A 13269-nucleotide genomic window follows, 5' to 3' on the forward strand; every position below is an offset into this window, starting at 1 on the left:
TGTTGTGTACGAAGCACAAATTAATTTAAGTTTTAATTTATGAATTTTTGAGTACATGGTGTACTAGGTTGTAATTGCATAGAAATGTACGTTTATGGATATAAAGAACTATATTTAATGAGTTACAGTGAAAAGAAGTGCTTGGAAATAGTAATATAAACAGAAATTTCAATTTTTCTATTAACGGAAAATATCAGTTAATGATACAGAAAATATACTGTGAATAAACAGAATTTTCCGTTTTAAAGCTGAAGGAAATGTCCGTAAATAGTACAGCGAGTATACTGTAAATCTACAGAATGTTCCGTTTTATCATTTACAGAAAGGTCCGTCAAACCTCCGTAAAAAAACAGAAAATGTACTGGCAGAAAATTACCAGGACATTTTCTGTTTTTCTACGGAATATTTTTTTACAGTGTGAGCTCCAACTGGGATGCTTGCATCTTACTTCCTATAGCAGCACCTAGAATAGATGTGGCTCAGGAGACAGACCATGGTTTCCACCACTGGACTCCTCCCTCTTTGTTCAGGTGTCCCAGGGCACAATACTGAATAGTGTGGAACAGAGGGTAACTTAGAGCTTGTGGGGTTAGGATGTGGTATCCGTTTTTTTTAGACCACCACTCAGTGTAAGTTTTATGTCACAGCTGCGTACTAAGTACTGGTAATTATCAAAATGATTTTTTTATGCTTCCACCAATATTTGAGAGCTCTTTATGATAATATTTTTAATCATAAAATACAAATATTCTAGTCCAAATTCTTTTAATGTACAGTTTTACAAAATAGCTGAAAAAAGATAGTAAATCACATCATTATCTTTTGATGAAAATGACAAATTACAGTTATTTTATTATATTCCGGAATGTCTGAATGTTACACATGGTCTCAACAGATTTTGAGGGCTGTGCAATATGACCAAAATCTCTTATCCCGATGTAAGACATTTCTCATCCCGATAATGATATATATCGCACTTTTGGTAAATTCTGTGAATCTCGGGCAACTCGACTTGGGTAAAGTGTTTTCAGCTGGGCGTTGTATACCTGGAGTGTACCTGTGACCAATGCATGAAACTATATATCTTTAGATTGTTGTAACGGCTGACATTTACTTTCTATTTATTACATGGCGTGCCGTGTGAAAAAGGCTGTTCTAACGTTTGAGTCTAAGGTTTATTTTTGAGCACCTGACAGCTCTTTTTTGCTTCTCATCTGATCTTCATCATCTCAATATTGCCGTAAACAGTGTATTTTGCAACACCACAAAACAAACGATGGCGTATAATATGAAATGATGGATGTTTTAACTTCGTCAAATTTGTAAAGGCATCAAAGCATGTATATCCTGTCTTGTTGTGGTGACAGGATCATGTCACTCTGGTTAGGTTGCAGGAATTTGATACATTGATATATTTTCTGTATGTTCTAACCCATTATGTTCATCCTTCTGTTTTCTTGTCACCTCAGGTCGTTTCTACTACCTGATCCAACCCTTTAAGCTGACCTATGATGAGGCAGTCAGGGCATGCCAAAAAGATGGTGCTCAAATTGCCAAGGTTGGCCAGATGTATGCTGCCTGGAAGCTGCTGGGCTATGACCGCTGTGATGCAGGCTGGTTGGAGGATGGCAGTGTCCGTTACCCCATCTCCCACCCGCGCCGGCGCTGCAGTCCCACTGAAGCTGCTGTTAGGTTCAGTGGCTTCCCTGACAAGAAGCATAAGCTGTATGGAGTGTATTGTTTCAAGGGCCACAACTGAGCCACAACACACATCCAGCAAACAATTACATACACTAACATGCATCAACACATACAATAATGAGCATAATAATTGAGAGAAAGAAAACAGAGAAAAAAGCACATTCAAACTGTGATAGTTTTTTTTTTTTTTAATGGAAACCTTAAGATGTTTTATCCAGACCGATTCATGTTGTGCTTTGTAAACTGGGACCTTATATTCTACAAGGGATAGTTTACGCATATTTAAGGTTTATATTATTTAATCAATGCCCTTCAGAGAGGTGGGCACATTGTTGTGGGGATTAGATAACCTACGGCTACAGACATACTGTCATTTACAAATGGACTAGGCTCGTCAAAGTCTGAAAGTCTGAAACGTAACTAATCCAATCTCTGCTGTTCAATGTTAACAAGGTGCTAAGACAGGTACTTTGTAAATCATCCTACCACCCAGTGTTTTATTTTTTTTATACAAACGTGATGAACCAAACACTAGCCTCATCACCAAAATGAAAAAGAAATCATCTAACTGTTAGCATTGTTTATGTTTTCTAAGTATGTAGAATGTGATAATCTAGAAATGTATTTCTGTTAATGACTATTTTTTGATATACTGTAGAAATATTTAGAATATAATTTTTATCTTTCTGGTCAAACTATCCAAGTCTATTGGGTTTACATGAAACATACAATAACGGTGGAAAAAACACCACAAAAAATGATTTTGCACTGAATTTACCGAATATGATGCATAGAGGAGAGAAGACGAGGCAAACAGCAGTTTGCTCTTTGCAGCAATACAGAATGCCTGGCATGAAAAAATGCTTTGCAGTGCTAGAGTACGTTTTGTTCTTCAGAGCATGCCTTGACTTCAACAGCAAAATCGCTATTAGAGTATAGCTACTCTTGCTATCTATTTAGCGCCTTATAGACTGCTATTTTTGATACAAATGCCATAGATTCTTCTAGCTTATTACCAGAGCCAGGCTTTGCCCTGCTTGTGACTGATGTTGCTCATTAGCCCAGCAATCCCAGTGCAACCTGAGAGGACAATCAAAAAAATCCTGTTATTCAGTTGTGGGTTTGACCTTCAGCATGTGTTTGTAATATCATAAAAATCTGCTTTCTGCATACAGTGTTGCTTGACCTTTAAATCACATTTTTCTACTGCATTCCTCTCCTATGATGGTGCTAGGCTGCTGTTAACTAGAATTGTAACTAGAATTGGAAAATTTAGATTTAAATCCAGGTTATGCTCAGGTTTATGTTTGATCTATTTTAGTCAACAAAAAAGCAAAACAATAAAAAGAAATAAATATTAGTCATGTCACAAAATCAAAGATTTAGTTGTTTGTACCACTGAAATTGCAAAGTTCTTTGTGCCAAATACAAAGAAAAAAGCAAAATAGTGACTGTTAGCATGCTAACAGACACACATGGCCAATGACTACTACTCACACTGTGGATTGTCAGCCTAAACAAGACTTGCAAACTCTTTGGACCCAAAAATCTTTAACAAGTCGTATAGTATTGATGCTTTTTGTGTGTGTGTGTGTGGGGGGGGGGAAGTCTTAGTTTATGTTGACAAGAAACTCAATTGTGACTAAAAATAATATGCAACTCTTTTGAATAAATTGGGACTAATGCTAGGCTAGGTCAGAGCATTCACAAAACCTACTAATGGATACCAGGTAAAAGAATAAGGTGCTGAGGTTAACAGAGATAACACTCTGTGACTGACTTACACACTAATGTATATAGAGATGAAGTCTAAGGTCCTGAACTGGCCCCCTAATTGCTGTCTAAGTTCTGCAAGGCACAGCCATGAAGCAGCCGACCAGTTCTTCCTGCAGGAGCCTCTAAAGGTTTCTTCCATTTAAGGGTATAACAGTAAATGTAATGTGTAAGCTCACTGTACACAGCCCAGGATGGAAAAGACTGAAGTTTAGGTAATCTAATTGGAATGGTGCAGAGTTGGCTATACTTGGCTACTCAAGTCACTGCACAATCAGAGTTTTGCTATACTTATCATCAGTGAACTGCTGGACGAAAATAGCCTGTAATGATCACACACTGATGATGTGGAAGATAAAATGCTATAACAGCTATGAAGTAAACACTTACTAAAGATCTGTTTTATTTAATTTACTCCTTTTGTATTAGTGTATTGATTAGAATTATTGCAGAAATTACAGTCAATTAAATGAATAGTTTGACATTTGTGAAAGTGCAAACTGGTACGCTAACACACAGCTGTGTAATAGCTAGATCTCATAATGGGCTATAAAATCAAGATATTTCTTGAAAGTAAACAGTATTATGTGTTAATTGGTAAGATTCTGAGCTACATGTTGACACCAAGCTCACACCAGTGTTTAAATTTAGGACACCCACAAGCTCATTAGCTAGCATAGAAAAATACCTGGAAAATCCTGTAAAATAAATAGAATGAAACTAATATATAAGATATATAATAAGATATGCAAGGCAGTTCTTCAGTGCATCAGTGCGGATTGAAAGCAATTTTACAATTGATGTTACATCATCCATATTTCCTACAGTCAAGTTGTCTCAACCTGCTACTCGTTAACTGAAGAAAATAGTGGGGAAATTTTGCTAATTCGTTGTCCAGTGTTTCAAGTTTAGTGCAGCTCAGCTACCTGTTTACATTTGTTACTTGCCTTACTTAGTATGTTACATTTTTCCCAACCAGATTACCTGTTTCTACCAGTTGCTAGTCTACATTCTGTGTGTAGCTAAAGTTCAAGTAGTTGTCAGGAATATCACATTTCAGCAGATGTTTTCACATCTCTTTACTAGCCTTTCTTTTATGCTAAATGAAGTTACGTGTCTCCCGCTTATCTACCACTTTGTATCTACTGTACAGATATGACAGTGGTATCACTTTTGTCATATCACAAGAAAGTAAATATCTATGTTTTCACCATTTCAACTGTTCATTTTAAAGCTTCTATTTTGTATTCTATTGTCTTTCTGATATTGTTCTTCGAGAACCACAGCATAGAAAACAATCTTAGGGATTTGCAGACAAAGGGATAATAAAAGAATATATAAACCATGACTCAGCCTCTATCAATGTCTACAACCATTACTGAATTAACATAAATACATCATAGCAACGATGAGCGATTCCACTGTAGTTGCAGCGGAAAAGAAAAATCATCAAAGTCAATGTCTGCCCTTTATTTGTTAGGATGTGTATTTGCAGAGCTGTAGTTCTTGGGTAATGCTGTAATGTGTAAATGTTTGCAGAGGGAGGGGTCCTGCTTACATGAAAATGTTTTTCCAGTGGGAACACTGAGGCCATTCATGGTGCTGCATCAGTTAATTCTGTAACTGAAATACAGCATGTTGCCAAAGTAAATGACTGTTTTAAAAGCTGAGTGACGGCATGTTGGTTTTCATGCTGATTCTTTTGTTTGTGCTATTTTCAGGAAAGCTGTCTGTTTAACATTACAAAGAGAGCACAGATTATATATAGACATCCACAATAAACAAAGACAGCAGTACCGGTCAAAGATTTTCAGAATTATACAAAAAGGCCTGTTTCAGGGAACACAAAATGCGTTAACAATTTAAAGTTGTTCTGCAGCAATGGAGGTTGATCAAGCCCTCAAAGCTCGTGCTACTAATTCCTACAGGTGTTCCAACTTTTCTGGATCACTTACAACCCCCTCTGTCTGCATAACAGAAGTGCTGGAACACACTGTGGTACCCTCATGAGCATCAGTTGAACTGTCTTGTACTGCAGAAAGTAGTGCGTTGCTAGAAAAATGGTGAGAAAAGGGCAAATAACAAGGGAAGAGAGACAGACCATCATAACACTTAGAAATGTAGGTCTTTCCTACAGAGAAATTGGAAAGAAAGTTAAGGTGTCAGTGAGTACAGTTTCCTTCACCATCAAAAGGCACTCAGAAACTGGGGCAAACTCAAACAGGAAGAGGTCTGGAGCCTGGGGCTCGCTCGGGCCACTTCGGGGGTGGGGTGCCCTCGGCCTCTCGGCCTGGGGCTCGGTCACTCTGGCACAGCTGGCTGCCGGCGGAGCTCACGGGCGTGTCACTGCAACTCCCCCTGACTTCTGCTCCGCGGCTGCTGAGTGAACCCTCATCTGGGACTCTCCTCAGCTCTTTCTGGGACAGTGGCGCGGCTGCCCCTCTGTTGGTCTTCCTTGGTCTCTTGTGTTCTGAGGGCCTCTGGATGTCTGGAGTTTTGATCTCCTCCATACCTGCTTCATGCCCTGGTGGACGGGGCTGTGGCCCCCCCACACATGAAGGAACCTTTTAAAAACAAGCGCGTTCATGCTCACAGGTGTACACACGGGTGCTCACACACACAAACTACACCGTTTTTGGCTCCTACCTCAAAGCACACTGTGCCCTGTCGATCTTACGTGCTGCACAATAATATTCAATATTTAGTATTTACTATCATATTCCCATAGATCATCGTGATGTTGTTTATTATGTTGCTCTTTGTTGTTTGTTTTCTCTTCAGTTTTTTTTATCTCCATACAGGTGATCCAGGTGTTTTGTTTGTTTTTCTTTTTTTTTCTTCCTCCCTTTCTCACCATCTCTTCTCCCCTCTATTTTTCTTTCTCTCCCTCTCCCCCAGTCATGTCTGTCCCGTCTTTAAAAAACGAAAATAAAATAAATACATAATTATAGTAAAGGTCAATCAAATGGACCGATATGGCAAGGCCATGATGATCCACTTGGTAAAGTAAATCCATTTGGCATCTTTCTTGGCCTTCAGACAACAATTCTGATGGCTAAAGATCCAAACGGGACAGGCAAAAAAAAAGAAAAAAAAAAGAGAAGACTTCAAGCTGTAGGTTTGACAGGACAAGTTGCAGGAATAAAGCCATTGCTAAGATGTCAGAATAAGACATAGAGGCTTCCCTGGGCCATGAAACATTGCCATTGGGATACTGAAGACTGGAAGAAGGTATTATGAACTGATGAATCAAAATTTCAAATCTTCGGTTCATCACACAGGATCTTTGTACGCCGTCAAGTATGTGAAAGGATGGTTCCACAGTGTGTGGCATCAACTGTTAAACATGGAGGAAGTGTGATGGTCTGGGGCTGTTTTGCTGGATCCAGGGTCGGTGATTTGTACAGAGTGACAGGCACCTTAAACCAAAACAGCTACCACAACTTTCTGTAGCGCCATGTAGTACCCTCTGGTATGTGCCTAGTTGGTCAGGGGTCCATTCTACAGCAAGATAATGACCCAAATATAAGACCCAGCTATGCCAGAACTACCTTAGGAAAAAAAGAACAAGCTGGTAAGCTTGAAAACATGGAGTGACCAGACTTAAACCCCATTGACCTGCTTTGGGATGAACTGGAGTGAAAGCAACAGATATGGGGAGAGCTTTCTGAAGTAGAAAAGAATGTAGAAAGAATGCCACGTGTGTGTTCAGCTGATACATCTGCCAAAGGTGGCTACTTTGATGAGTCAAAAATTTAGAATACACTTTGGTTTAATAATTGATTCCATGATTTCCTCTTTAACTTCAGTTGCTTATTTGTATTATGTCTTGCAATGACACACACACACACACATATATATATACATACATATTGCTCCATTCTGTAGTTAGTATACGTAGCCAGTCCTGTCAGTAATCTCACTGAGGGGGTTCAGGCCTATACAGAACAGCAGTGGGAATAGAGCATTTCCTTGGTAGATCCCGCACTTGATGGCAACCTGTCCTATGGGCTTGAAGTTGGTCTCTAGTGTTGTCCACCACATCCCCACTGAGTTCCTGATGAAGGCTCTTAGGGTCCTGTTGATCTTGTACAGTTCCAGGCATTCCAGGATCCAGGTGTGGGGCATTGAGTCATAGGCTTTCTTGTAATCATTCCAGGGAGTGCTCAGGTTGGTCAGCCTAGTCCACACTGCCCTGTCTACCAGTAGCTGGTCTTTCACTCTTCCGCTGTTCTGACAAAACGTCCTACTTTGGCAAAACGTCCTACCGTAAGTAGTTTATGCACATTTCTGCTGTCACACAGTAATTCCAGCACAAACGTAAGTAGGTATGACGGTTTACCACTTAACTTTGCCCATCAGAGTATGTTTGTAGCTCACATTCATAAAGCCAGGATGGTTTGCCACTTCATTTTACCTGTTAAAGTATGCTTGTAGGTCACATTCAGAAAGGTAGCATGGTTTGGCACGTATTTATTCCCGTCAGAGTATGTTTCTAGCTCTTATTAACAAAGGTAAGATGATTTGCCACTGAATTCTAGCTGTAAAATTATGCTTCTAGCCCATATTAACAAAGGTAGGACGATTTGCCACTTAATTATAGCTGTTAAAGTATGCTTGTACATCACATTTACAAAGGTAGGACGGTTTGGCACATAATTTTACCCGTCAGAGTATGTTTGTAGCTTATATTCACAAAGGTAAGACGGTTCGCCACTGAATTTTGTGTTGCGCGCATGTGTAGAAACAACGGGTAGGATGGTTTGTCAGGTAGGATGGATTCCCAGAACACCGGTATTCCTGACAATTCCTTTTTGTCCCCCCACTCATGTATTGTTCTTCTTAGCTGCTATGATGCCTCACAGCAGCGTCCATGTGGTACTGAGGCAGGTTATTGGCCAGTGGTTGGATGGGAAAGTTCTCTTCTGGGGGTCCTTGGAGATCAGGACTGTCTGGCCTTCAGTAAGCCATTCTGGGTGTCTCTCATCAACTAGCAGCTGGTTCATTTGTGCTGCCCAATGCTCATGGAGTGCCGTCAGCTTCTTCAGCCAGTAGGCGCGACTCATGTCGGGGGCTGGTGCTGTCTAGCTCTTACTACTGGAGATCTTCTCTTGAATGTTTGCCACTGTGATGGTTACTGGACCTTGTTCAGGGAGTTTGCTGTGGTCTGCTCTTAGATTCACGAGCCATTGAGCATTACCGTTATGGGCTGCGTCCTTCTCCCATGTGCTTTACCAATATTGCTCCGCCTCCAGCCTTGGTGGTGCTGTTCTCATATTGTTACATACTATCATGCTACATACTAAAGGAAAATGTATGAAGGACATGAAGACAACGTGAGATGCATAAAAAAAATCTTATAGAGCAGGTGGTCATGTTTATTTGTTTCTTATACATTCTCTTATTCCTTGAAAACAATAAACAAACTGATTCCACGTCTACAGGAAAAGGCAACATGAAGGTATGTGTCTAATAATGTAAAAATAACGTAGAAATAACCAGAAGTGTTTTCATTGACAATGGAGGAAGCCAATTTTGAGTCACAGCACAATAAAGAAAATCAACAATCTCAATAAAACTACAGGACGGCATTGCGTATACATACTGTCAATGATAACATGATTTCTCAATAAGAAAGATCATGACAAGAGTCTGTAAACAGTGCAGAAGATATCACTTCAGTTCCATGGACCTTTATTCAATATCACAGTCCTTTCATAGTTTTGAAGTATACAATAAATTAAATTCTTATGGCTTCAGATAATATTTATAATATATATCCTATGATTAATAGCCACAGCATAGACAGACGACATATTCATCACAATTTCCTATTTGTGTTCATCAAATCTCAATTAAGAAAAAAACTAAGGTAAAATATTTTGTACAAAATCATAGACAAACAATGAAAAACAATGAGTTCAGATAGGCAGACACATTGAAAATGTGGTCAAAGGTAACAATCTGAGGTGATTTGAGGTGAGGAATTCTTGCTCATCTTTATAATTCAGTGACAAATTCAAAGTTGTCATTTTTTGTTAGTTTTGCTCAAGAACTGCTAAAATGTTTCCATTTAATTTTTCCATTTCCATCCTTTTTAAAAGTTAACAAAGTGTGAGTGTCTTTAACCAGCTTGGACGTGACTACACTGTTTAACAAAGAATAAAGACTTGAATTCCTTTTAATGAAAAATTTGCCACTGGGCTGCATTAAAATCTGACAGAAGGCACTAGACTTATGAGCGCAGGTTAAAAACTGATGGCATAAGTTACACTGAACACTTTGACTATTAAGTGTACAACACAGTGAGGAGCTCCTGTGTTGTGACTGATAGACCTGGTTTTAGGGCGACCTCCTTAGGAGACATGGCTGTGTATATCTATATCAGACACAACATATCCAAGTATTTGAACAATGGCACTAGCTGGTGTTTGAAGCAGTGAAAAGGAAGCATATCAATAATCTGAGCACCATGGTTTTGTGGGGAGACTGATGTGGTCAATAAATGAAGTTTGGAAATGAAGCTAAACTGTCCTTGGTGTCTGATCCTGGAATGTAATTGTAAAAATGTCCCCTCAAGAGACACTGATAGACAGTTCAGTGGAACATCACTCTCTATCGGTGCCTCTAGACAGACTGCTGCAATTAGTCATCACCAAAAATCTGATGTCCACAACTACAAACCCACTGAGTGTTTCATCTGATCCTGGCTGCGAGTGCGGACCTGCAGCTGCCTCTCCTTACTCAGCTGTCGATGACTCTGAATGGCGATCCAGTTGCTCTGCAGGATGTTGGAAATCTGCTGTTGCCCTTGGTTTTGTCTGTGTTCCTCCTGACTCTTGGTGTGGTGTTGATAGTGTCTGTGTTGATGCTTGTTCTGGGTGTGGCGGCGTTGAAGAACAAATGTCTTGTGGTAGGTTGCAGCTGAGAGCACAGATGTAGAAATTAACTAAAAGTGAGTACAGTTGAAAATACTTTACAGACCTTTAATGAAAAAGTTAGCTAAAGTACAATTAGGAGGAGACTCACGGCTTGTGCAGGTGACTTTAGGCGAGTCCCACTGGCCGTTGGCCTGGCAGCGTATAGTTGGGGTGTGTCTCTGAATGAAGCCCTGCTTACACTGATAACGGAGCAGGGTGTTGATGTCATAGCGCAATTTTGTGGCCCCAAAAACTCGGGCATCCTTCACCACAGGAGGCTGACCGCATGATACTGTTGGCAGGAGATGCAGAGTTTAATAATGTTATTCACAAACCTGTACCAACCATTTCCATTGACACTTGGGACAGTGCAGGAAACTCTAAACATAAGCAAAGCTCTACATATTTGCTGCAGTTCTGTGAGTCCCAAGGAGAAAACTACAGCTGCCCAAAACACAACAAAGGCTCATCTCAGATCGACCAAAAACATCTTGATGATCTCCAAGACTTTTATACTTTAGACTGACTGACAAGGCAAATGATGTAGCCAGGTCTCCATGATTATTAACACGCAGCAGTCCCAAATAGAGGAGGTAGTTTCCAGCAATAGCTCTAGTTTGTTGGTCTTCATATGCAAGATGGCTCTTCCATATGTTGAGTAATGGGGATTTAAATGGTTAGCATGCTTGCTTGGCATCCCAGCTGTGCTCCCTATGCCACCTGTGCTACTTTCCAGGGTTGAGAACAAACCAGGAAGATTCTGGCAATCTGGCTATATCTGGCATGCTGTACAACATATGACTCCCGTGGAACTCTCTAATAACTATACCCTGACACTGTAATATGATGTTCTCAACCTCCGTGTGACTATAGATGTGTTAAATGGCCACTGGCACCCGTTAGACCACACACCACCATCTTTGTATTTTGTTTTTACTCTTCGTCAAAAAACAAAAATTTGATTGATGATCTGAAACGTGTCAAATATGCAAATAATGTGCATTTTTTAATACAATGCACAGCACTGTAAGTGAAAGATAAAGATAAGTAAAAGATAAAGACTGTACCGTGATTCTGTTGTTTAAGTTTAGAATGATCACCGAGACAAAATTAGAAGCAACAGACAACACTTACTTTTTCATCCACACCCCATGTAAGTACTGCACTGAACAAAACAAAGCTAACGCAAAAGTACAGTTCCTCTCGTGGCCACTTGAGGCTGGCCTCTAAACCTAATCCATGTTGAAGAGTCTGGTACAGAACACAGCTTTGGCAACTGCTGGCAATAAAACTAAACTAAACTGAAAAGACTGTTACTTGGTCTGCAGACTTAGTCTGCACAAATTAGCTAATATGTGTCTGTGTATTACACCTGCACAGTTTATGAATGCAGCTCATTCTATGTTTACTATCCCTAGCCAATAACTTTGAAGCTAAGCTTCAAAGTTAAAGTTAAATAAAAAAGCTTCTCTAAGCTTTTTTACTTAAAGAAAGCATTTTTCCCAGTTGTCCTTTAGTCTCCAAAGAGAACACGTATGTTTTTCCATGTGCATACCTGTTCCCTTTTTGCAGGTAAATGTCAGGTGATAGTTGCAGGGCACGTCATTCCACTGTCCTCCCTCATGCCAGATCATCACCACACAGTCCTCTCCTGACTGGAAGAAGCTGTCTGGCTGGTTTGGCCTCCAATGGTCATATTGCTATCAGAAGACAAATTACAAAGGGCATTATGTTACAGACTGTCTAATTAAATTAGTTTACAAAGTAATGCTGTTACATTTAAGATGGCATGTGCACTTAGCGACCAGCAATGAACAAGCGCTTAGCATCCTAAGTTTGTTTTTCTGTTTTTTTGTGTTTGTTTTTTTTTCCTTTTCTAAATAACGCCCCAGCTGTGCTGGCCTGTTTCCCATGATGCGTGTGAGGCTGTAAGCCCGCTGAGGATTGTTTACTCCCGTGAAAAGCTGCTACAACTTAACTTCTTGTATGATGGTAAGGACCTCACCCCATGTATGCTGGGTTTTATACCAAAAGACAGAACAAGTGATAAGAGGAAGACAAAAAGAGGGAGACACGGAGGTGTCAAATTGTGTCTGAGGAGACAACAGGTCAGTCGAACTCCCCTGCCCTCTGTTATCCTGGGAAATGTTCAGTCTGTGAGCAGCAAGCTGCATGAACTCCAGCAGAACGTTAGGTTCCAGAAAGACTTCACACAGGCACAGCTGTGTGATGACTTTTTCTGAGACATGGCTGACAGAGCAGGACCAGGACGTCGATTTTTCAATTGACGGATTTGGAGCTCTCTGAGAGAGCTCAGAGAGCTCCAAATTGCCAGTCTTGGCAGCCGGGGGTCAGTCCGCCAGGGCCTCCGCTCCTGGCCGCCACCCGGCACACAATGCACCCGACCCCTATGGCGCCTCCTGCGGGTGGTGGGCCTGCGGGAGGATGGGCCCATGTCTCCTCTTCGGGCTGTGCCCGGCCGGGCCCCATGGACTAAGGCCCGGCCACCAGACGCTCGCCCTCGGGCACCCTCCCCGGGCCTGGCTCCAGGGCGGGGCCCCGGTAACCCTATCCCGGGCAGGGTAAACTGTTCCCTCGATGTTCTTTTCATAAGGGTCTTCTGAATCGCTCTTTGTCTGGTCCCTCACCCAGGTAGAGCCGCTGCTGCTCCACATCGAAAGGAGCCAGCTGAGGTGGTTCGGGCATCTGACAAGGATGCCCCCTGGGCGCCTCCTGGGTGAGGTGTTCCAGGCATGTCCCACCGGGAGGAGGCCCCGGGGCAGACCCAGGACACGCTGGAGAGATTATATCTCTCGGCTGGCCTGGGAACGCCTTGGTATTCCCCCGGATAAGCTGGAGGAGGTGGCTGGGGAGA

General features: G+C 41.2%; 2 protein-coding genes across 3 annotated transcripts in view; one reads left to right on the top strand and one right to left on the bottom strand.

The window, feature by feature from the left end:
* Positions 1–4822, top strand: part of hapln1b (hyaluronan and proteoglycan link protein 1b) — a gene marked incomplete at its 5' end in the record, with an annotated part of 19607 nt that extends 14785 nt beyond the window's left edge. Inside the window, 1 exon segment of the mRNA XM_014335720.1 lies at positions 1470–4822. Coding sequence (XP_014191206.1) covers positions 1470–1759 — 290 coding nt within the window. The 3' untranslated portion in view covers positions 1760–4822.
* A 4699-nt stretch (positions 4823–9521) lies between these two features.
* LOC102304980 (versican core protein) overlaps positions 9522–13269 on the bottom strand; it is a 31536-nt gene continuing 27788 nt past the window's right edge. For both annotated transcript variants that reach the window (XM_005928981.3, XM_005928980.3), the window contains exons 14-16: positions 11950–12094; positions 10504–10686; positions 9522–10398 (exon numbers count right to left, since the gene is read on the bottom strand). In XM_005928981.3, the coding sequence (XP_005929043.1) occupies positions 10151–10398; positions 10504–10686; positions 11950–12094 (576 nt within the window). In that variant the 3' untranslated portion in view covers positions 9522–10150. The remainder of the gene's footprint in view (positions 10399–10503; positions 10687–11949; positions 12095–13269) is intronic.

The sequence above is a fragment of the Haplochromis burtoni genome, unplaced genomic scaffold (assembly GCF_018398535.1).
Source record: "Haplochromis burtoni strain Fernald_Lab_line unplaced genomic scaffold, NCSU_Asbu1 Contig_113, whole genome shotgun sequence".
Taxonomy (NCBI): domain Eukaryota; kingdom Metazoa; phylum Chordata; class Actinopteri; order Cichliformes; family Cichlidae; genus Haplochromis; species Haplochromis burtoni.